This window comes from Amblyomma americanum, chromosome 3, assembly GCF_052857255.1.
Source record: "Amblyomma americanum isolate KBUSLIRL-KWMA chromosome 3, ASM5285725v1, whole genome shotgun sequence".
NCBI lineage: Eukaryota > Metazoa > Arthropoda > Arachnida > Ixodida > Ixodidae > Amblyomma > Amblyomma americanum.
Genome location: NC_135499.1, coordinates 182,509,359 through 182,533,256, shown reverse-complemented (window position 1 = coordinate 182,533,256; position 23,898 = coordinate 182,509,359). Strand labels below are relative to the sequence as shown.

The 23,898-nt window shown below is 42.8% G+C and overlaps 1 protein-coding gene across 3 annotated transcripts in view; it reads right to left on the bottom strand.

The window, feature by feature from the left end:
- LOC144125589 (prostatic acid phosphatase-like) overlaps positions 1-23,898 on the bottom strand; it is a 33,076-nt gene that overhangs the window by 3,911 nt on the left and 5,267 nt on the right. Inside the window, exons 4-10 of one of the 3 annotated variants that reach the window (XR_013313392.1) lie at positions 20,802-20,954; positions 18,253-18,351; positions 17,754-17,843; positions 13,596-13,716; positions 6,659-6,741; positions 1,760-4,169; positions 641-1,385 (exon numbers count right to left, since the gene is read on the bottom strand). Coding sequence is in view for 1 of the 3 variants with exons in the window: in XM_077659094.1 (XP_077515220.1) it covers positions 3,878-4,169; positions 6,659-6,741; positions 13,596-13,716; positions 17,754-17,843; positions 18,253-18,351; positions 20,802-20,954 (838 nt within the window). In the remaining 2 variants the exon portion in view is untranslated. Of the gene's footprint in view, positions 1-640; positions 4,170-6,658; positions 6,742-13,595; positions 13,717-17,753; positions 17,844-18,252; positions 18,352-20,801; positions 20,955-23,898 lie in introns of all 3 variants that reach the window. The other 2 variants (XR_013313391.1, XM_077659094.1) reach the window with 2 other exon arrangements.

Sequence of the window (23,898 nt, the reverse complement as noted above, 5' to 3'; positions counted from 1 at the left end):
GCTCTTCCAGGTCCATTTTCTGTTTTCTCGTTTGCGGAAGAAGGTATTCATGATCCGTAAATTATTTCTATCCGCGAATTCGACTAATAACTCTCCCCTGCTATTTCTAGAGCCTATCCCATAGTCACCTACCGCGTGGTCGTCAGCCTGCTTCTTGCCCACCTTCGCATTGAAGTCGCCCATCAGTACAGTGTAATGCGATTTTACTCTATTCATTGCTGATTCTACGTCCTCATAGAAGCTTTCAACGGTCTGGTCATCATGGCTGGATGTGGGTGCGTAGGCCTGCACCACTTTCAGCTTGTACCTCCTATTCAGCCTAATTACTATAGCTGCTACCCTCTCGTTAATACTGTAGAACTCCTCTACGTTGCCAGCTATATCCTTATTAATGAGGAAACCCACACCTAGTTCTCGTCTATCCTCTAACCCGCGATAGCACAGTATGTGTCCGTCCTTTAGTGCTGTATACGCCTCACCTGTCCTCCTAACTTCGCTAAGCCCTATCACATCCCATTTAATTCCCGCTAGTTCCTCAAACAGCACTGCTAGGCTAGCCTCACTAGCTAAAGTTCTAGCGTTAAACGTTGCCAGGTTCAGATTCCAATGGCGGCCTGTCCGGCATAGCATAGGGTATAGCTATACATATAGCTATACCCTATGCAACAGCTATACATATAGGATTGCAACAAACAGCATGCACATGTGTAAAAATATCTGAAATTAGCTCCTGTACAAAGTATAATTAGTGCCCTTTGTTTCCAGGCTTTATTTCTTTCAGAATATGGGGGGCTGGGTAAAAACTGGGTGCTATTTTTTTAATCCGAAGTCAGGTAAAAATTTGCTTATTTAATAAAAAGTGCTATGATAAATTTTTTTTTCCTAGCAGAGATAATTATATAGCAGTGCTCGTCTCAATGTGGAGAAAAAATGATCTACCTTTTTCCTGACCAGCTTGTAAGACAATCTAGAAATGGCAGGTTGCACAAGAGAACTGCTGACCACTTTCTTTTATTTATTACAATTATTTTGTCACGTACTGTGCTTCCTATATGCACCACTGCTGCACCTGTGAACAACTTTGCTGCCTTTGTGCACTGCGAAAATATTAATTCAACTTGATGGGCACCATTCAAATGCACAGTCTTGCAGCAGAACAGTCATTAGCATGCGGTACATTTGCTAGAGTGATGCCATTAAGATGCTAAGTCAGCACCTATGCTCTGGGTGAATGAGGATGAGATTAAACCAATGCATGGATAACAAGAAATGAAAGACTTTTTTTTTTAATAACCATTAAAATTTTAGCACAGCGTGATCTGTGTTCCACTACTGCAACCTGTCTTTGCCACGAGCTATCTGCGCATGTGCACTTCCGAGAAACACTAATGGTGAATTCCAATCGTAGGCCCAGAGCGGTCTGCACGCTCTGTGACAGAGCGCCTGAATCCGGCACAGAGCGCGCGACCTGAAATTGCGATTGGAGTACACTTGCTCTGGCCAGAGCATGCAGGCCAGAGCATGTAGGGTGCCGCTAGTGCCGCTGGAAAAGAACGTCACACAAACTTCCGGCCGGATCCGCCGATTTCGGTGGAGCAGTCCCGACTGCTCCACGGAGCAATCTCGGCGCGGCAACCGCTCCCTGTCTACGATTGGAAGACGCGATCCGTGCCTCAGATCTGCGTTTGGAATATAGTTGCTCCAAAAAGAGCAGGAAACATTGCTCCAGAAGTGCTCCAACTCTGCGATTGGAAGTCACCATAAGTGCTCATGTGCAGATGGGTTTGAGTTGCCATGTGCAAAGGCACACCGCTGTATAGGTGCAGCTGGGTCCTAAGTAAATAGATCACGGCAGCAGAACATTGATCACATTATGCTACATCCCCTAACTGTTTACGAAAAATACTGCACTAGAATAAGTACAAGGTAGGTGCTGGTTTCAGTGCGGTGCTTTAAGCTTTGTGCACTGGCAAATTACCTTCTCTCGAAGGTGCATTTTCAGGTAGAAATCAGGTTTAAGCAATTTTTCACAAATCTTCCATATACAAGAGCCAGGTCAAACCAGATTTTGCCCGAAAATGAAGGACCCTAGGTATAATACGTGAAACAGTAATTAAGCACAAGTATATATATAAAAAAAGAACGACAGGTGATCACACAATGTGATGCAGTATTTATGCAGCAGCACTACGATTTGAATTTTTGGCTTTTCAAATTCGATTTTGATATTTGCCTTTTGATTGCGTCTTTCTGACTCCATAGGCCACTAGGAGCACTATAGCAGCATGCCTCCTCTCCTTTCTTTCTCACCACCCTCTCACCTTTCCCTCTCGCACTCCTTCGATCCAGCCTCATAACCCTCTGCTCACAATGCCGGCTACAGACTTTGATGCAATGAGGGTCGTACAGCTAACACCATAAAAGACGGGTAGTAAGGGATAGCTCAATTGTTTTTGCTTACACAGAAACAAAACTGAAGACTGTCACATCTGCTCTCAAGCAAATGCTAAAGTTACACTTTTTATTCTTGTCTATAATAAAGAACGCCTATCACCATGACGATGCCCACGAAGTCAGCAAGAAGAATTCGAAAAAGCTAAGGTCTAAAGATGTTCAGTATAAACAGTGCTGCTAAGATACTAAGTATAAGGAATGTAAAAGCTCAACTGACTGCTCCTGCTCAAGTAACAGATTATGCAAACTTTATATATAAGACTCAGAAACCAAAACGGCTTCCTAAACTATAATTTCTAGTACTTCTAGACTAGGTTAGCATTGCCAAGGTAAAGCTGTTGTAATGATTTACTTGCAGGCATTTTTGACTAATATGGGAATAATGGCCGCTTCTGTTCTTCCAGTTACATGCTAATCTCTCAAATGCTCATTAAAGAGTACGTCCTCTCCTCCCCCTAATTACCTGCTCCGAGGGAAAACCTTGATCGTAAATTTAAAAGGATTCAACACTTATCGTAGTGTGGCCACAATGCCTTGCTACATACAGTAAATGAGGCTCTGAACAAAATGAACCAAATTGTATAGCTGTACAGAAAAGTATGAAAAAAGTTCCATGTCTGTCATCCCTGAAAACTAAGATTGGGAAAAGTATGGTAAGCCTTTTAGGCACAAAGCAACAGAAAGAAAGAAAATGTTTCTGCAGGATTAAGACAAAATGAAATATGAAAGTAACAAATGAAAATGCAATGATAAACTATGAAAGCTGCAGGCCGACTCGCAGTCAATATTTAAGAATTTTTAGGAACTGAGCGCATTAGAGCTTTAAAATACAACTGCATGCGGGCTACATCACCTGAGCTGAGGATTTAACTTATCCGTACAACAAAGGTGCAAGATCGCTTAATCCCCACTGCTCACGACAAACGCAGACTTGGCAAGTTCCAATGTCTCTGCTGTTTAGTTTCCTAATCGTGGTCCTTCCTCTACACCTTTTCCCACTCCTTTGGTCAGAAACTCACTTTACAAGTAAACCGCATTAAAATTTGACTGTAGTTCCTATTCATGCATAATGACGATATGAATACATTAACAAAATCCATGCAAAAAACTATTACCATAAACGTTAAATAATAATGGTAACAATAACATTAATTTCACTGTTCACAGACAGATATTACAATTAATACTAAAGTTAGTTATAAAATACACACTATGCATTTTCTTTCTGCACTTATTTTATTTTCACAGTTTGCTGCACACTCATTTATTATGTTCTTGCATTGCCTACATCTAAATCTGGTGCATTAAGTACCTCAGCAAGTCTTTGGTTATGTTTTGGTTATGTTGTGGTTATAAATACTTCATGCTTCTCACACCACATTACTGAGCAAGTAACAAAGCGCAGTAGTGCAGAAAGCCATACCTCCATCAGAGAGGAAGAATGGCTGCTGAAGGCCACATTCCCGGCGCCAGTCGTCCGGAATGTTCACCCTGGCCAGACTTAGGAACTCATCCAAGGAACAAAACTCGTCTGTACAACCGGGAAAACGTAATGCCTGGGGCGTCATATCAAACGCATTGAGTGTAAGCCCGCGCACTGAGAAGTTGCCCGGTCCATTCTTCCAAAGCTCGAGGACAAGGCAGGAGCAGTAAGGTGGAGCGCGGCCATCAAACACACCCAGGGCGTCCAGGACGGCTGAAACCTCTGTGTCGTGCTGCAGAAAGGAGTGAGCAACTTGTGTAGCAAATCTGACATGAAGGCTTTGCTTGGACTACTATATGAAGAATGCACCACGTCACAGGGTGAAAGTAATGATGCGAGAACACGAGGACAGACAAAAGTAAGAAATCGAACACACATTCTACTAAACTAGGCATCTGGCACGTTTTGAGCTATGTATATCGCTCTTTATCCCTTTTAACACCCGTGCACCAAAAATGTTAGTGCCTAGGTGTGAGAAGGTTGGTCACAAACAAAACTCACTTTGCTGTACTGATAAGCAGCAAGTGCTACTTACCCACACTACACTTGATACAGTTTCAGCTATAGAGAACATGAAGTTGTACAGTCAGATCTAAATTATATGAGAGCTAATGTGCTATTTACCTTCAATACACTTACTATAGAGAACATGAAGGATGCCATGCACTGAAATGTGAAGCACGAAAAATACTAAGTTTATAAACATCCCATTTATCTGGAGGTACAGCAGACATTAAAGTTGTCAGACTTATCAAGATTTAAACCTAGGAACGGTCGGCAAGGCTTTGTGAACAAGATGTTTGGATACGCGATAGAATCGCTGATGGGTGATGTGGGAAGAAAATGCTGCATCAGTTAAATGTGAACATTAGAGCCTGTTTATGCCAGCTTGCAAGAGTAGTGACACACATGCTCCAGCTGGAAGCTAAAGCAGCAAGCAGGTTGACAGTGACCTGAAGTAGGCAAACAGGGCGAGGTGGGAACATGATCAAACCATTTTTCAATTTTTTACAACAGAAAATTTGTCGAAGATGGCACCCGAGTAATGGTATTTGAACTCGGAATCATTTTAAAGGTTAAAGTGGATCTCGCTGAAATGTTTAGGATATGGGGGTAGCTTTTCAACTTCAAATAGGTGTACATCCATGGGTCTCAAGCATCGCTTTGAATGAACCAAAACTTATGATTGTATTAGACAAAGCTGTAACTGAAGCTGTTACTTGAACCAAATAATTACGCACTAAATGCATATAGGCACAGTACTAACAAAAAGTCTTGTTGCTCTTTTCCATTTGGTGAAATGAGATTATAAATATGTGGTCAGTAGTTCTTGCAAGACTGCAGATTACTGTTATCACAAAGAGAAAGCACATTTACATCATCTTTCTATCAGCTATTACTCCAAGGTAGTATTACAAGTCATGAATGCACCAAGGAGCTAAAGGTATTATGGCAGCAAATGACACCTTATGTAACTCACTGTGCCTGCCTGGACTTCCTTTCTGTATTACATGCACAACAAAATGAAGAAACAAAGTAGAACCCCTTTTCGCAGAGTCATTCAAATGAGCAAAAATCTTCGCATAGATATCAATCGTTGGTGATGGCATTACTCTGCAAATCGTTTCTGGTAATTAAGTGGCTAATACTGAACACAGTGTTGGTTTATACAAGAAACATACTTACATCCTGCACATGTCGTCCCTTAATGCAATAATTTTTTTTTTTAGTTATCACAATCTATGTTATCTCCTTTTCAATTCACTTTTGTCTTGTGGAAGAACCACATTTGCATGAATACAATATGGCTACGTATTCCATATACATAATTTGATTTCATATCAAAACCAAAGCTTAGTGTGAACACAGCGTGATTTTCTACGGCTTCAATGTTATTTAAGAGGCAATAGTTAAGAGGTAATCAAGCATGGCAAAGCCATCCACATCGTGCCATCGCGCTGCCCAGTGCTGTGAAAGCTCACCCCTTTCTTCCCTTCCTTATTCCTCCACTGCACTTACACTGTCTTTCCTTTCTTAGTGGAGCGCGACGCCTTCTATGTTTGTAGCCAGCTTTACTTTTTTTTCACCCCGCGCACACTGCATGCTTTGCCTCACGGCTCAAATTCCTTCAGAAAGTTGGTTTCTCCTGAAATCACAAGCATGGTGGTTAAGCCATCTCAAAAAGCACCGTTTGATCGCTGTTAACTACCTACCTTTTCAGTATCCATTTGCCTCCAAATGTCGACCTTGCAATCCTAGACTGAGAGCATGTACCGAGCGCATGTTGCGATGTCATCATTCCACAGGAAGTACGCCGTCACAACCAGACATTCTTTACTATAACAGTTTATTTATTAAAACTGTTTTTACTATGAATGAAAAAAATTTGCCATTCATGGCAGGCGAAATGAGACTGCTGTTTCATTTTACTACATCCGAGTCTACTATAGAGGAGTTATACAGCGCATGTTCATTTCACTAAATCGTCTATGCACTGTGCAGCTACATTTTAAAACTGCACTCCAAGACAGCTGTTCATGAGGTACAAGTCACCAAACAGGCATGGTCCAACTCATGTGCCTTGCCAGAATGAGTACATACCTAAAAAACGTCATAAGGGTTCACTGCCAATTATGATAGCTGTAGGTGATCATTTAGAAGCAATGCAATTGCTAGTTATGACTGGTAATGATCGCGTCTTGAGAGTAATTTTGTGCCTACCGTAGAATACATGAAGACCTTGTGCTCTGACTTGTTCTGGGCAGCTACCTCCAAGTTTCCAGACAAGTTTGCCAGCAGCAGTCCTATGAACAAATATTAACAGGACAGTGCCATTGGTTAGAGAACAATATTTTGCATCAAACAGTGCTGCTTACAAAAAAAAACACAAAGAAAAAAAAGGGGGGGGGGGGGTTCAAACACTGTTTCACTGTCAAGAGGTAGCAAAAACCTTGGTCCCCATGACAAGTGGCTTTGCCAGAGACGCTTAACAATGTTTTTTTATTTTGTCTTGCGAGCAGTCTCGCATAAAATGAGACAGCTCAATTTATTTTTAAAGATAATTTTTGCACAAGGCTTAGTATTAAGTATTTTGACTTGCGCTGCCTTTCAGTGCCACAAAGGTGCACCTTTGCCAAAGCTTTGCTTACTGCCGGTAATAAGGAGCACTAACCTCTACTTTAATTTAGAACTCGATCAAATCAAGATTTTACATATACGCGAAAAAAGGTGCTAGAAACAGTTTAAGATACCACATAAAGATAATTATTCACATTTATTTAGTGTTCCCTAAACATTGAAATTTCGAACTTTAAAACAATGTAAAAAAAAGGTCAAATTTGACTATTGAAAACTGTAGAAGCAGTGCACAGTAACACACCGAAGAAGTCAGTTTAGAGTATAAAAGATTCCTATTCATTTATATTTTTGCAGCATATTCTTCAGATCAGTCGCTTCAATTATGCAAAGCCAAAATCAAAGGCTGTGAGCTTCATTTAAAAAGCCCCAGTTTTCTTAACGAGGCAGCATGAAAGAAAGAAATTAATGTCCAGATTTTCTGCGAAATTTGACTGAACTAACTAACGGCCTCACTGTAGGCCTACAGTAAAACTGACACTATGGCTAAGTGCACTGAAACTGGCCGAGAGTGCAGGTAGTGTTCCACTGGCTGTGCTTAATATTCAAGCGTGACAAGAGATCAAGAAAGGGATATAAGTAGCGCCGTGCTTGTGCTGCATTCAAAATTGCCACTTCTTTTTACGAGCTGTCCTGCTCAGCCTGCAATTCACTGCACCCTGCTTTGGGGCATCAAAAGAGAGAGACCACGTGCATCAAGTGGATCACAACACAATACCAAAGAAAACTTTTTCGGCAGCATACAGGCTCGCTGCTCAAATGCAGTGTTATATGCCTAACAACTTGAGAAGTGATTGCTCCTGCAGTGGCTTTGAAGTAGAGTTGCAAAAGTTGGAACAAAGGCATTTCACTAGGCCTATTCTGGAGCGCTAGGACGATATATCTTATCCAGTTTATTGGAGTGCATAGCACAAAGTGAGGTGCTGTCATGTAGTATGTGGCTGCCAAGTTTTGGATAGCACACTGAACTTGAACAGCTGGTGCAAAATCACTTGCAGCAGAGCCTTGTTCACTCATTCATTAATAAGCTGATGCAGGAATTGAGAGTTTAATTACCTGCTGCTAACTTGGCATAGCCTTACAGCTGCCATTTATTAACAATTGCATTGCATCATCTTGCAGCAGTTTTGTTACTCCTATGATGGTCCCTCCCAGCATACACAGTAATTTGGGAACAGCATGGCATTGCAGTGCTGGCAGGCAAGGACACAGAGAGAACACACACACACAATTGCGCTGAACTGTCAACTTTATTAGAACATGTCTGATCCGTGCCTTATATTTAACAGAAAGGCATTAACACCCAGGTGCATCTACTACAGATATGAAGGGGACAATCTATAGTAGCCACGTTTTGACAAAGTATTCAGGGAGTGCCTGATCCGGACCGGGATAAAAACAAAAACGAAAATCGCAATTTTGTCAAGGCTGGGTCAAGACATGCCAAACGGCAACGCAGCAAATACGATAACAAGGGAGAAGCGAGGCATAAACATAGGTGAGAAGAAAACGAGGCATAAAAACAAGTGAAAACATTGGTATAAAAACAAGTGAAAAAAATGGCATAGATGGGGCAACAATTAACACGGCAAAAATTAATGAAAAGGTAAAAAAGTATAAAAAGGATGTAGGCTACAAAATGAACACAGCTAAAAATTAAATGAGGCTAACAAAATACAGGTAAAAAAAAGACTAAAATGAGGCAATAATAACAGCCAAGAAATTCAGCAAGGCACTTAAAAGAAGGTGAAAATAGTGACGTATGTGAGGCAACAATTAACAGGCCAAAAAGGAGATATGATGAGTGCTTAGATGGGTGAGGAAAGGGTTTAAGGTGGATACAAATGCGGTACAATCATATTGACCCAGACAGGTATGTCATCTCTTTTTCTAGGAGGGCTACTGAAGGCACGCTAACGCAGCCTACCTTCAGGTTGCCAATGATGGCTGCTTCAATTATTTTCCGAGTCGACTGGTTTTTGTTTTTTGCCAATACTCTAGTGTTAGAAAAGATAGGAGGGCAACTTTCGCATTGCCAAGAGTCTGATAGTGAATGGCCAAGTTGCTTGATTTTTTATCTCTTACATTCAAGTTATGCTCCTGCAGTCTTTTGTTCAAGCAATAACTAGTCTGTCCAACGTATTCTTTGCCGCAGGACAGAGGAATAGAGTAGGCGACTCCCATGGCGCATGATACATATGGGTCCTCATGCCTTATAATAAGGCCTTATAATATATAATAAGGCATAAGGACCCATATGTATCATGCGCCACGGGAGTCGTCTACTCTATTCCTCTGTCCTGCAGCAAAGAATACGTTGGACAGACTGGTCGTTGCTTATATATTATAATTATAATATTATATTATGTTGCTTATATATATTATAAGGCCTTATTATAAGGCATAAGGACCCATATGTATCATGCACCATGGGAGTCGCCTACTCTTTCTTTCACTTGTTTTTATACCAATGTTTTCGCTTGTTTTTATGCCTTGTTTTCTTCTCACCTACGTTTAAGTCTCGCTTCTGCCTTGTTACTGTGTTTGCTACGTTGGCGTTTGGCATTTCTTGACCCAGCCTTGACAAAATTGCGATTTTCGTTTTTGTTTTTTACCCTTGTTGGGATCGAGCACTTCCTGAATGCTTAATCAAAACACGGCTACTATAGATTGTCCCCTTCATATCTGTAGTAGATGCGCCTGGGTGTTAATGCCCTTCTGTTAAATATAAGGCACGGATCAGACATGTTCTAAATAAAGTTGACAGTTCAGCGCAATTGTGTGTGTGTGTGTTCTCTGTGTCCTTGTCTGCCAGCGCTGCGATTCGATGATGTTCGACAACTACCAACTAGCCCAGCAACATACCCTGCATAAGTTCAGTAATTTGGGAATGATGCCATGCACACCGTTTTCATCAGCTGCCACCTCGCCTTTGCACATGACCTCAGCTACTGTGAAAATGAATTTGAGAATCACTTTGAATTATTTCCACATTTATATTAGATTCAAATTTTAATTTGCTCCAAAAATTGTGCATTCTAGCACAGTTCATCACACTGCACTTGCTGTCTTGTCTCTGCCACCAGTGGCCATGCAATAAATTTTACACCCAACGTTAGCATCACCACTAACCTGTGCAAGATGTGTCTAACAAGAGACTAGTTCCTTTATTATTTACTTACATTTGCTGCTATACAGCATACTAAAGCAATGCTGGACAAAAAGATGTAGTCTGCTCTTGAGCTTTGCAAGTTATCACACTTCACGCATAGCCCTAAACAGCTCAGCCTGATCACATGGCCCTCCCTATGTGGTGTGTAGTGCTCACAAATAAGTACAACTGCGAGTAAAGTTTCCTGCCTTCTTTCATGCCCCCTCTATAATGTAATACTGCAGACAGCATTAACGGTTCGTGTCAGCACAAACTCGCGCCACTCCAGTGCTCCCACTCGCAACAGTGGTGGGAGCCACGCTGCCATGGCAATGGTGCTGGCCAGGGCATGGTGATGTGATGTGATTGTGATTGTTTATTGGTTTCTTTCCAATACAAGGAAAAAGAAAGCTAAAGGCTATTGGCCTGACGAGGCTCTCCCTCCGCATGCAGTTTCGACAGCATTACAAAAAACACACATTTGTTGTTCCACTTTACACATTTCTAGGTCTTGCAGGATGCAGTACATATGACTATACACAAATATAAACAACAAAGAGAATAAAATATTAACAAAGGTGCAAAGCTCAGTCATCGCGGAGAACATATGTGTATATTAAAAAGGAAAAAAAAAAGGCGACATCCTAAACACCGAGGAAAAAAAAAAAAACTACTGGTTTACAGACGCTACACATGATTTTAAGAGAAGTCACTGGTAACGAATCTCTTTCTCAATAACCAATGCTTTTACCGTTTTTTTCCTTCACTGGTTTCTTTAGGTTAACATCATCAGGCAATTTGTTTAGAAGCACCGGAATTCGGTAATTTAAATGCTGTTTGCCATAATTCGTGCGCGTTCGAGGCTTTCTGCGCTCTTGCCTCCAAAGGGCGAGCGTATGTGTTTCGACAGGGCTACTACTTACGTGAAGTTTATGTTTTTGTACATACTGCAATAACTTAAAACAATAAACTTCATCAGCTCTTAGCAGAGAATACTTTACAAACAGTGGACCTGTTGGTAAGTCTTGTGGGTGTCCTGTATACCTTTCAAGCAACCGAAGTACGCGCTTCTGTAACTTGAGTATTCGCAGGTAATTTTTACTAGAGGTTGTACCCCAAAGCAAGATCAGCAGTACCCTCGGAGGTGCAAGTTGAGGGGAAAATGGAGGAGAGAAATCAGGTAAAAAAAAAAAAAAATATGGCAATAACTAATTAATGGTAAGTGGGGTTTATCATCCCAAAGCTGCATATGAGCTATGGAGGACACTAATGGTGAGCTCTAGATTAAGTTCGGCAACCTTGGGTACTTTAACGTAGACAGCACACAAGCATTTTTTGCATTTCGCCTCTAGTGAAATTCACCTGCTGCGATCAGGATTCGATCTCGTGACCTTGGGCAAAGTAGCTGAAAAATCCCAAATGCTGCGAATGACTCCTCCGCCCTTGCTGTGCATTCTTGTTGAATGGTGGTGCCCTAAAGACTCTGAGGAGTCTCTTGTGATCAATGGAGGGAGGCACAGGGCCCCATTAAAGGGGCCCCAAAGCACATAATCAGTGCATTGTTTTGCCTGTTGGTTGCATAGAATGAGTTATAGAGATGCTATTAGCATCGGTCGTACCGCGTATACTCCAGTTTTTAATATTTTAATTAGCTCGCAAAAACGAATTTGTGGTGCTGACGGTGTCACCATACAGTGGCGGTTTTTAGCAGTGAATATGACATCACTGGACGAGAGCTTGATGATAGGACAAACAGTAAATATACTGCAACTGGTGTTAATAACTAGAGATACGTTTTGTCAAGTCTTTGTGTTCTATATTACATCAACAAAACCAACTTGCTTGTCTTAGATAAAAGCGCTGTAAAGCAAGTGAAACAAAAATACACCACCAGGGGCTCTGGCTATTTTTTGCATCGAAGGACTTTGCGCTTCTCTCTACACATCCTACGACCTAGCATGCAACACTTATGGCTACTCTCTATGTATCTGAGAACGGCTTTGCAGAATCGATCCGATCGAGCCATTGCACTCTACGAGCTTTTGTTTCGGTCCTAAGGAAGGATGCAAAGAAGAAAGCCATTCGCTTCACATTTAGCAGCGCGCATCGTCAGCTTGTAGAGGATCACCGGGTGGCGGTGCTAGATGGCACCACGTTCCCATCAACATCGCGTTCCTAGCGGCGGGCCATGGTAGGCGGTAAGCAGTAGCAGTACGTGCTATGCTAAATGTATCTAGTATCTTGTGCAGGCCGTCAATCCGTCGCAGTATTACAGTGAAACTATTCTAGTTTACTGTAACAATATCTCGCGCTCGCATTCTGGCGCAATTCGGATTGCGTTAGGATCCACAAATCAGGGAACATCACTGGTCAGTGTTCCCTTCTGTGCCGTCGACGTGACAATGAAGCATCGCTGGGCCTGCTGGGCGTTTACGTGGTAGTTGTAACCATGAAGATAGCACTACCAGCCTTGGCAAGAACGAGTTACAGCAACCATGGTGTGCAAACTTCTGCGACATATGGTGTGCAAACTTCTGCGACATAGGCTGTTTTGATCAGTCCCGCCTTGTGTCGTCATTAGGAGACCGAAATGGTAATGGGAAGCCATGCTAAAATCGAGTTGAGGGCAGCATTTTGTTTGCTTGTATTTTGAAATTTCTTCATTGAATAACTCCCGTTCCTATGCACCGATTCCTGTAATTCTTCTTGAGTCCGCATCTGCGTGACATAAAGAATCCATCTGAAGTATAGCCGGCATCTGTTCAAGCAGTGTTTTGCAGCCCCTTTAAACTATCACTGTACAAACTTCTACGGTAATGAAAAAAAAAGGGGACACAAGCTCCGCCTTAAGGGTATGACACCATAGTGTTAATAGGTTAATGCCCATGCATGCGGAATTAGTTATTCTTCCCTTTATATTCAAAAATCCCTGGGAGTTCTCATACCACTTCTGGAGCAGCGGCTAAACGATGCGCCACTGCCCTGCAATGGCAAGGCAGTGCGACCTTGTGCTTGTGCAACCCATGTTGCTCTTCCTGAGCAACCTCTTGCAACCAATCACTAATTTAATTGCCACCTGCCATGGTGGGCAGCTCGCTCACAATCTGGTGGGAAGCTTGTGATGATGCCACATGTGACATAAGTGGCTCACCTGCCACCTATGGTGCTTCTCTGAGGATTTTTCATTGATTTTTCACTTATGGTGAACAACGTCGATGACTATACCAGCAACGAACACTGACGACGCCGGGTTTTCTGCAACACTGGCTCCTTAATGCTTACCGTGCTAATAGTTTGCCTCTTGCAAGACTGCTGTGCATGTGCTGTGGTACAAGAGCATAATCCAATAAGGCAGCCAAGAACATGCTTTACCTGCCAGCAGCCTCTTCAGAAGTGGTGTCTTGGTGAAGAAGACAAAACTCTGGTCGCTCTGGTACCTCAACTTGTCCCAAAGTTCTTTGGCCCACGTGGGTGTCGAATAGTTATGGTAGCGCTGTGGAGGATGAGAAAAGCATATGCTCTCAGAATTGAAAAAGGTAGGAAAAGCCATCATCAACTTCATAAAGTTACTAAAAACACGAATGAGTGAGCCGCCCCTAAATCTACTAACAAGAGAGCCCCTGTATGCAAGAAGATAACGGCAGGTGTGGTGAGGCTTTAGCTCATAGATGCGCACCAGAATCAATAAGATTTACAAATTCATTTTCTGATGCCCCTGCTGTACTAATAAACAGTAGAAGATGCCATATTAAAGGGCTGTGTGTTGAGATGCCAACAGGACAGGTTTATTCCAGCCAGGCGAATACCGGCACAAGCACGAGACACGCGCCAGCCACCGCGAGCCTCACGCGAGCGCGCAGCAGCGCAGCCAAGCCAAGCAAGTGCATCCGAGCAGCCGGCCTAGCCACTGTATGCGGCTACTGCCTACAACATCTCCCCTGACAGAAAAGCAAACTCTTGGGAGGAATGACAACGTCCACACCTGGTGTGCCAGTGGGAGGCGTCAGCGCAGGTTGTTTGTGAACCTTCTGGAGAAACTGGAGTCCCAGGAAGTGTTAGTGCCTTGTCATCTTCATGTATATCGCCACACAGAGATTCCTCGTATACGACATCTCGGTTGTCTTTCTCCTGTTCCGCAGGCTTGAGAAAAGGGACAAGATGGGTTCGATTTCGCCGTACAGTGCAGTTTCCAGTGTCAACTATATATGACCTAGGCTCGCTTGCGGGTGCTACCCCGTTCCCTTTTCGCCTTAAGTCTATCACCCAGACTTCATCTCCTTCCAGAAGGGCCGAAAGTTGCCGTATGCCATGTCGTCTATCTTAGTCTCTTCGCTACTGTTCGCAGTATTGGGTTTCAAAATTCCGAAGTTTAGTGGCGTCTAGCAAGCGGGGAACAAGCCTTCCAGGAGTCAGAGGAATCTTTGTCCGCAACCGCCTCCCCATCAATAGTTCAGGGGGGCTGTAGCTATTTTTCAGTGGAGTTGACCTATAGGACAAGAGGGTCAGGTACGGGTCTTGGGTCTTCTTCATTGAAGTTTTGATGACTTTCACTGCAGCCTCAGCGAGTCCATTGCTCTGAGGGTGGGCTTGAAGTGACGTGTTTGAACCTGTAATCTAGAGCAAACTTAGTGAAGTCAGAGGACGAGAACTGCGGACCATTATCGGAGAGCACCACCTCTGATATACCGTGTCGCGCGAAAATTGATTTGCAGTGATTGATCATTGTACTAGATGATAGGTTCTCTAGACGAGACAGTTCCAGATATCTGGAGTAATAATCAGTCACAATTAACCCCCAGTGACAACTGAAGAAGAAGAGGCCAATTGCAACTCTCTCCCACGGCCTTGAAGGAAACTCAGTGCTTTGAAGGGGCACTTTTCGGTTGCTGGCCGTCTTGACACATTCTGGACAATGTTCTATGGTGGTTGCGATGTCTTTGCCTACTGTAGGCCACCAAACGGAGTCCTTAGCGCAGGCCTGGATCTTCATGATGCCGAAGTGATCGTCGTGCAAAAGACACAAAATTTCTTTCCTGCATGTGAGTGGGACAACCACACGGTCTGCGTAGAGTAGCAGATCATCCTCTATGGTTAGCTGTTGATGATGCTCGTAGAAATCTCACCGGGAAGGCCATTCTACAGAGTTCTCGGAGGTACAAGCACACGCGATGTGACTTTTGGGATTCTTTCAGCCACTCAAGGCAGTGCTGCTTGATGGGAAGGCTTGTCCTCACACAGTGCAAAAAAGCCTCGATGCCGCTTTCTAGCTCGATGTTGCCAGTCTCCTGCAGAGGTGCTCTGGAAAGCATGTCAGCCGCGAGCAGTTCTTTCCAAGGCACATATGCCACTTCCTACTGGTATCTCATCATTCGCATTTTAAGTCTTTGTAGCCGCCGTGTAAGGTCATCAAGACATTTTGACAAAGATAGGTACCAACGGCTTGTGGTCTGTTTCAATTGTGAATTGCTTGCCGAACAGGTAGTCACCGAATTTTCCGCAAGCCCAAACCAAGGCAAGAGCCTCTTTCTCTGTTTGCGCATAGCGTTTCTCCGTGCCAGATAGAAGCCGAGAGGCACAAGCAATGACCGAAAACTTGCCACTGGTCTGTTTCTGTCGAATCACTGCCCCCAGTCCAAAGGAAGAAGAGTCTGCACTGACCACTGTCTCCTTAGCAGGATCGTAGACCCCTAGCACTGGGCAAGATGAAAGTAGCTGCTTCCATTTGTCGAACGCTTGCTGTTGAGGAATGTCCCAAACGAATTCCTGTTTTTTTGACAGCAAACAAGTAAGCGGCTGGAGCAGGTCCGCAAGGTTGGGTACAAAGCGGGAAAGATATGTAGCCATTCCAAGCAGCCTTTGCAACTCGCTTCTATTAGTGGGACTGGCCATTTTTAAGATGGCTTCAACCTTTTTTTCGTTTGGTTTGATTCTGTGCTGGTCAAGCTTGTGACCTAGGAATGTGACGTGCTCAGGAATGTGAGGAATGCTCAGATATGAACGAATCTAGAAGTGAACGCTTCAAACATTCTGCTTGCTCACATTCTTAATAAGGAAGGATTCCTACATGCAAACCGGAAATGCCAAAAGTACATAGCTAAAGCTCTTTGAGTCTTCAGAGCAGATTTATGAATGCTATAGCATGATAGTGGCCATTCCCTGCATTTAGCCAATGTGTGTTTGTTTGCCTGAATCTTTCTTTGTGGCAGGTTGCCCACAACACCTGCCATGTGAGTGCGTGCGTGCATGCACGCGCACACACACACGTGCTTGAACTGTCACGGTGGGCACATTAATGATTGGTCGTGAGAGGTTGCTCAGGAAGAGCAACCTGGGTTTCATAAGCCCCACCAATGGCAGCACCTGCCATCGCAAGCCAGTGGCGCGTCTCTTAAAGGGGCACCGCGATGCTTTCCTCAGTACCAATTAATATCGTTAAATAGATTCATCATGCGTTCCAGAGACCAGTGCAAAAAGAATCATTGAAATTGGAGCATGCAAATGAAAGCTATTCTACTCTGAAAATTCAAAATGAAAAGATCAAATGAAAACGCGCTTCACTCACCGAGTACTGAGATTGGGCGCTACCAATCAGAACCGCGCCTAACGCACATGCAGTGGAAGCTTTGTCGGGGTAGCCCATATTAACCGCGCATTTTGGCGGCGTTGTTCCCCTGTGTACATGGCGCTGTAGACAGGGCAGGGGTGACTAACGACAAAGGAAGCTCCTTGATGTTTCTTTGCTGGTAGGATTGGAAGGCTGTCGGCTGTCTCCCCTCCCCTCCCCTCCAACCACAAACGAACGGTGCGCCGCGCCATTGCAAGTAGCATTGCAAGAGACGGGTCAGCGGTTCATGGACACCTGCTGGCAGCGCTAGTGCTGTGGAAGCACGTGACGATGTGACCATGAGGTATGCTTGAGGGTGGCCATCGATCTGTTGTACTCATTGTCTATGTCACATTTTTGCCATATGTTCAAGTCAACCTAACTAAAACCTAGCAGTCTCTCTCGCGTGGTGTGTTCCGTTCACTTCGCTGCAGAAGGTGTTACGGAAACCAACTGTGCCTTAATTTCAATGAGCGATTATTCTATTTAGAGTGTAATGGCCACAAGATTAGACACCTTATGACAGGGAGCAGTGCACTGCCAGCACGCCAGCAAGGGGCATGTCACTTCAAGAAGCAAGTCATTAGCGTGGGTGAAATGTATTTTTGCGTCTAGGTTACACACAATCTCATCTATTGCAAATTCTTAAATACAAAATTATCAATATATTTAGTTCGATGTATCTGGGTTTGACTGTTGAGGGATTTTACTGCAGTGTGAAATGGAAAGTCATTAAGTAATACAGGCACTGCAGTTTCGTGAATGCACTGCAGCCCATTTTTTTTAAATCACCATGTCACCACATTTCTTAAAGGTGTGACAAACGCAGATTAGCCGAAATGAGTAATAACAGTTTCTGTGCCACAAAAGTGATGAAAAAGTAACAGGCTCTGTAGCAAGGAAAACTTGCATATTGGGACCCTTACCTCAATTAAAAGAGCATCGTAAACATAGGAAGCATCATTCCAGTCTGCAATAATACTCCCAGTTTTCTCTGTAAGCGTTTCGTAGAGTTTCTGAAAATGAATGAAAATGAACTGTTTCAAACAAGCCAATGGTATTTTTGAAGTTGGTCATGCAAATTTGTTTAGAAGCTAAAGGTACGACATTGCTCTTGTGTTCATAGCCTGAGAACCTATGACACATCAAGAAATACTACTTCACGATAAATGCCAGGGGTTACTCTACAAAATGATGTTCTACGATACTGTATACCAAATTATATTTCAAGAGAGAACAAAGCAAGAAACTTCAAATCTGAAAGCTTACGAATGTACTATCAATCACTAAATCAGGGAAAATCCTACTGGCAGTGTAATCCAAATGGGTGCATAAGCTGGTTTAACCAAGGTCTACTGGAAAAGGTGTCTTTGTCAGTTTCCAATAACACAAGCCGCGGGCACAGGAAAAGAATGAAGAACCTACATGATACTTTTTTAGAAAAGCTTGCCCTTCTGCAGAATCCTTGACACGCTGGGCTTCTGCTTTGGCTTCGGGGCAGTAGGCATCTCCAGGCACAAGCATCTGCAATGCACCAGGATATCTGCTATTTATTTTGTGTGCACGAGTTTTATGATGCCACAAATAAGCAGTGAAGCTCAACACAAGTTACAACCCAACAAGCAGTATACAGTCTGCTTAGATGTCTCCTTCAACCCAAGTGAGGAATCGAGGACAGTGTCTATGGGTTTTGAACACAATCATGAGAGGAAATGACTGCAACAAATCTAAACAGTCACTGGGCAAACCCCAGTACCACATATGGATTACCAAAAACAAGATAAAGTAAGTAACCTGGTTATGCTTGAGGCCTTACCCAAGCAAGTAAAATTGAGAACACATCCTTGAGAAGAAACTGAGCTCTACTGACTAACACCAGAAAAATATGACTTAGCAGAGCACTACTCAGTGCAGGCCATGTGCATTTATTTCAATTTGGATCTATAATCAGCCATTGCTATTTACCACTATTTCCAATTCACCCCTCAATATGTTCACAGGAGGCCCACACTTACTTAAAGTAGCACAAAATCAGTTCTCTTTTTCCTTTATGTTCATACACATAAATAAACAAATAGGAAATGCAGCCATACTCTCTCAGTGACACTGTTTTCTGAACTATAACTCCATTCAGTAAATTAGCTGCATTACCTTACCAACAGCAAGAATGAGCAGGAAAGGTTGGCAGTGGGCAAACCAGCATTTATTTGGGTGACAAAAAAAACTTAGCTGCAGTATACATGATGTTTGGGGATGGGGAGAGAGAAAGAGAAGCTCTTTAATGAAGAGCAAAGGTTTTAGCCAGTGTTTATACTCTGCATTAAAATTATCTTAGACATGTTCCACTACAATTGAATTTTCTCATACACTGTTACCATTTGACAGACAATGGCATCAATGCCATTGCTTGGAACCTCATTTAATGCATGTTTGATGGCTCAGAGGATAAATTCTCAATTTCGCAGCAAAGTTTCGCTTCCAATTCTACAAACTGCCCCTCAAAAACCTATATAATGCTGTCGTTATAATTGACAACAGCTTATCTTGGCAATGAGGGGAGGCTACAGGTGCAGAGCATTTTTGAATGCGTTATTCCACCAAATAGATTGGCCGCACGGCAGTGCGCCTGCCTGGGCACCTGGCGCATTGATCTTTCAGTGTTACCTTCACACCATCGCTGCTGCAGCTGGTGTCAGCTATTAAATTTTCTTGTAACTAGATGTGCCTAGCAAAATTGTTTTTTTTTTCTTGGCTCAACACTGAAAGTTGGCGGTTGTGCAAGAGATATGCCTTAAAGGTGCACTAAAGAGGAACCTGAACTCGTCTTTTTACTGCGGGAACTCGATCTACACATTCCGAGCATTCTTAGAAACTTCGAATTGTCCTGTGTGGCCGATTTCCGTAATTTAAAACGGATTAAACATCCCAACTTCTGCCTTTTTTTTTTTAACTCAATGCTGAAGGTAGAAGAAGTCAACGAACGCATGCAGTGCCTTTCAGCCAGTCCCGTGGCGGCTTGCCGCTCCGCCATCGGCGGAGTGACGCGTAAATCAAGAGTCCACGCGTATTTTTAGTTCTGTGGGCCTAATTTGCGACTATGCTGTCTGTGACTGAAACTATTTATTCATAGAAACCTATGAATAAATGGTTGCAGTCGCAGACAACATAGTCGCAAATTAGGCCCACGGAACAGAAACCTAGCCCGGCGCAGTGGCTGAGTAATTAGGGCGCTCGGCTACTGATCCGGAGTTCCCGGGTTTGAACCCGACCGCTGCGGCTGCGTTTTGATGGAGGCGAAATGCTAAAGCGCCCGTGTGCTGTGCAATGTCAGTACACGTTAAAGATCCCAGGTAGTCAAAATTATTCCCGAGCCCCAGGCACCTCTTTCTTCCTTTCTTCTTTCCCTCCCTCCTTTATCCCTTCCCTTAAGGCACCATTCAGGTGTCGCGCTATTTCCTTTCCCTAAAAAAGCCAACCAACCCCAGAAACCTAAAAAACAAAATAAAAGCGAAAGCGAAACCAACACTGGACTGGCTGAAAGGCACCCTATGCGTTGACTCCTTCTACATTCAACATTTGAGTTCAAAAATAAGGAGGGAGCCGGGATGCTTCATTAGGTTTAAGTTAGAGAAATAGGCTGCATAGGACAATAATTTGAAGTTTCTAACAATGCTCGGAACATGTAGATTGAGTTCCCGCAGTAAAAAGATGAGTTCAGATTCCTTTTTAGTGCACCTTTAAATATTGAATACTGACAATATTCTACGTTTTAATTGAAGACAAATAACTGCCAACAGGGACTATATTCTGCTGCGTAGAAAGAGGGTAGGGTTTGGCTCTATAGCTTCCACTCCACTGCCAAAGACAATCGTCGCGGAGTACAGGTAAGTCGTGCTTAAAAGAAACGTGTGGCTATTACATAAAGAGCAAACTAAATAGCAGCAAATACATAATCAGATGAAAGAGGCACTTACCCCATCTTCAGAAACAGGGCGTGTATGTATGGGAACTGGCTGCCAGGGGAAGGTCTTATTCCATGCCCAGTCAGCGGAAGGCACTGCAAAGCTAGCAAGGTGGCATTGGGCACTTGCCAGGCAGCGGTCCCTGTCTGAGCTCCACACACGCAGCTGGACACAAATAAATCTTTGTGTTAGTTCCGGCCTTCAGCAGAGAGAAAACATCCATACATGCTAACATCTGCAATATGTAAATTAAAATTAAATCCTAATCACGCTCATGAAAACAAAGTTGTACCTTTGTGCCATTGCAGAGGAAAAAAAAACTGTTCTTTATTAGTTTCAAAACAGGACAGTTACTTCTTCAGCATTTTGCCATTAAGTGCTCTACAGAACAGTGACTCGTGAGGCTGCATTTCGAGGAGTAAAATATACAGTACCGTTCTCGGACGACTCTACCCTTGTGCAATGTAAGAAATTAATTTTTTCTGGGGCAAGGTGAGGCTCAGATGTGCTCGGATTTAGAGAGGAGGTGTGGGATGAGGACTAAGCCTATCTATAGTGACTGGCACTTCAAACAGGAAGACGGCTACTGCTTGGCTACAATTTTTTCTTTCTGCTGAGCTGCTCGTTTCTGTGCACTTGTTTGTATTTTTGATAAAACAGCCTAGTGAATTTTTTTTTTTTCTTCTTGGCTAAAGATGTGGCAAAGGTTAGAGAAGAGATTAGAAATGATTTATCGAAACTTAAAGAGGAACTTTGGCAAGAAATCAAGGTTACGCGTGAATCACTTGAAAGAGAACTGCAAAACGAGGTCTGAGACCTTAAAGGCGAACAAATAGAACTCACTAAAAGCCTTGAACACACACATGAAACTATTGAAGAACTGAAAAAAAAAAAAAACTGAATGCAGATTGCAAAAAATGCAAAATTGACAGATGGAAAGGCAACGATGGAGGCTAAATGTGTGAACTTGGCTGCTGAAATTGCAGAGCTTGAAAAGTGAGTAGTCCAACTAGAGCTATACTCAAGGAATACAAACATCGAGATACAGGGCATTGTTAAGGAAGAAGGTGAAGATGTTGGGAAAATTGTGTCGGAAATCGGGAAAGCCATGCATGAGCCAATTGTTGAAGGCGAGATCGAGTCTTGTCATCGTGTCCCCACTCGGCACTCTATTATTGTTCGGTTCAGGTCCAGAGCAAAGCGTGACACAGTGCTGTGCTGAGAAAGGCAAAAAAGTTGCGCCTCACAAACCAGGACATTGGAATTGACAGTTCAGTACCGTTCTAAGTAAACGAGCACCTCTGTCCTGCTTTGAAGAAATTGCTCGGCATAGCTGTAAAACGAATATATCTGTATAAGTGGAAGTTGGTCTGGGTCTACAATGGCAGAGTCTTCGCTAAGCAAAGTGACGACTCATGCTCGGTAGAGATAACTCGTGAGCAAGACCTTCAGAAAATACAATGAACGGTACTGTTATCCGTACTTGTTTTCCGTCAATAGTCATGAACTATCATAACTTCGTTGTAGCCCAGAATATTTTCCTTCCGTCACCCGCAGTGCATTCTGTTTTGCATCTTAATGTTCGTTCTGCGGTAGGCAAAACAGAAGATCTGGAGTGTTTTTTTGGCCAACTTTCTTTTAAACCAGGCATAATAATGCTAACCGAGACTTGGTATTGCAATAACTCCTATGTTTTTAGCCCACAAGGATATAGAAAATTTTTTGTAAATCGTGCGGGCCGCCGAGGAGGTGGCGTCGCTCTTTATGTCGAAACTAATCATGAGAGCGAGTTACTTACCAATTTTTCTATATTAAGTGATGATTGTGAAATTTTGACACTGAAATATAGAAACAAAATTGCTTCGGTTGTATACCGACCTCCAAGTGGGAACTTGCCGTCTTTTCTTGACTTTTTTGAAATGTTCTTACATTATGTACACACAAATAGCTTTCGTTCATTATGCGGAGGCGATTTCAACATTAACGTTCTACAAGATACATCGATCACACGCAACTTCACCTCAAGGCTCTCTTCATCAGGTTTCATTAATATAATCACAACACCCACTCGTGTCACACTGTCAACATCATCTGCTTTAGACCTCCTGATAACTAACGCTGAAACTGTAATCTCCGATGCCGGTTCAATCGCATGTGATATCAGTGACCACTGCCCTGTATTCATGTTTTATTATCCTCCTGACCACGCTAATACTTGTGCAGATAAAATTGTTACAGTGCAGTGTATTTCAGATGTGGCAATATCTGCCTTCAGGCATGATATCGAGACATGTGACTGGTCGTTTGTTCAGGATGCATGCAATGTTAATGACGCATATCAGAAATTTATGCAAGTATTTTTGCAACTTTATAAAAAACATTTTCCTATCAAAACAATGAAACCATCAAAAAAGGTCCGGAAACCCTGGGTAACCCTTGCTCACGCTAAGATGATTAAAACAAAAAACAGACTTTTTCATATTTTTCTTAGTACTAGAACTGAAGCAGCATTAAAGGAATTTAAGGCTTTCCAAAATAACCTAAATTCCGAACTACGGAGCTCTAAGAAAAACTATCTGGAGAAATTTTCCAATGTGACTAAAAACACTCTGAAGCTGCCTGGAAAGTGGTAAATAATCTACTAGGCCTAGATAAAAGGAAAGACGCTTTACCTGATTGCATTAAACATAATGAACGAGTACTTTCCGGTGTAGAGCTGGCGGATTTTTTTAACAAATATTTTGTTAATATAGCTAAGCCATACAATCCCTCGCTTTCAAGGCATAATAAGTCTGCTTTGAATTCTGTTGATAGCCTATTTCTTACTCCCACAGATGAGACAGAAGTATATACAACATTCATGTCACTTAAAAACAGTAGATCATTGGACATAGACAATTTGCAAATCAAGCCAAAAAAAAAAGTCATTCAGATCATTGCTCCAGTACTTAGTCATATCTTTAACCTTGCCATTGACGTTGGCGAATTTCCCAGTACCCTGAAACGAGCTAGAGTGTCGGTGTTGTATAAAGGCGGTGATACGAAAGCACCCACAAACTATCGACCTATATCTGTTCTGCCCGTGTTCTCGAAGGGCTTTGAGAAAATT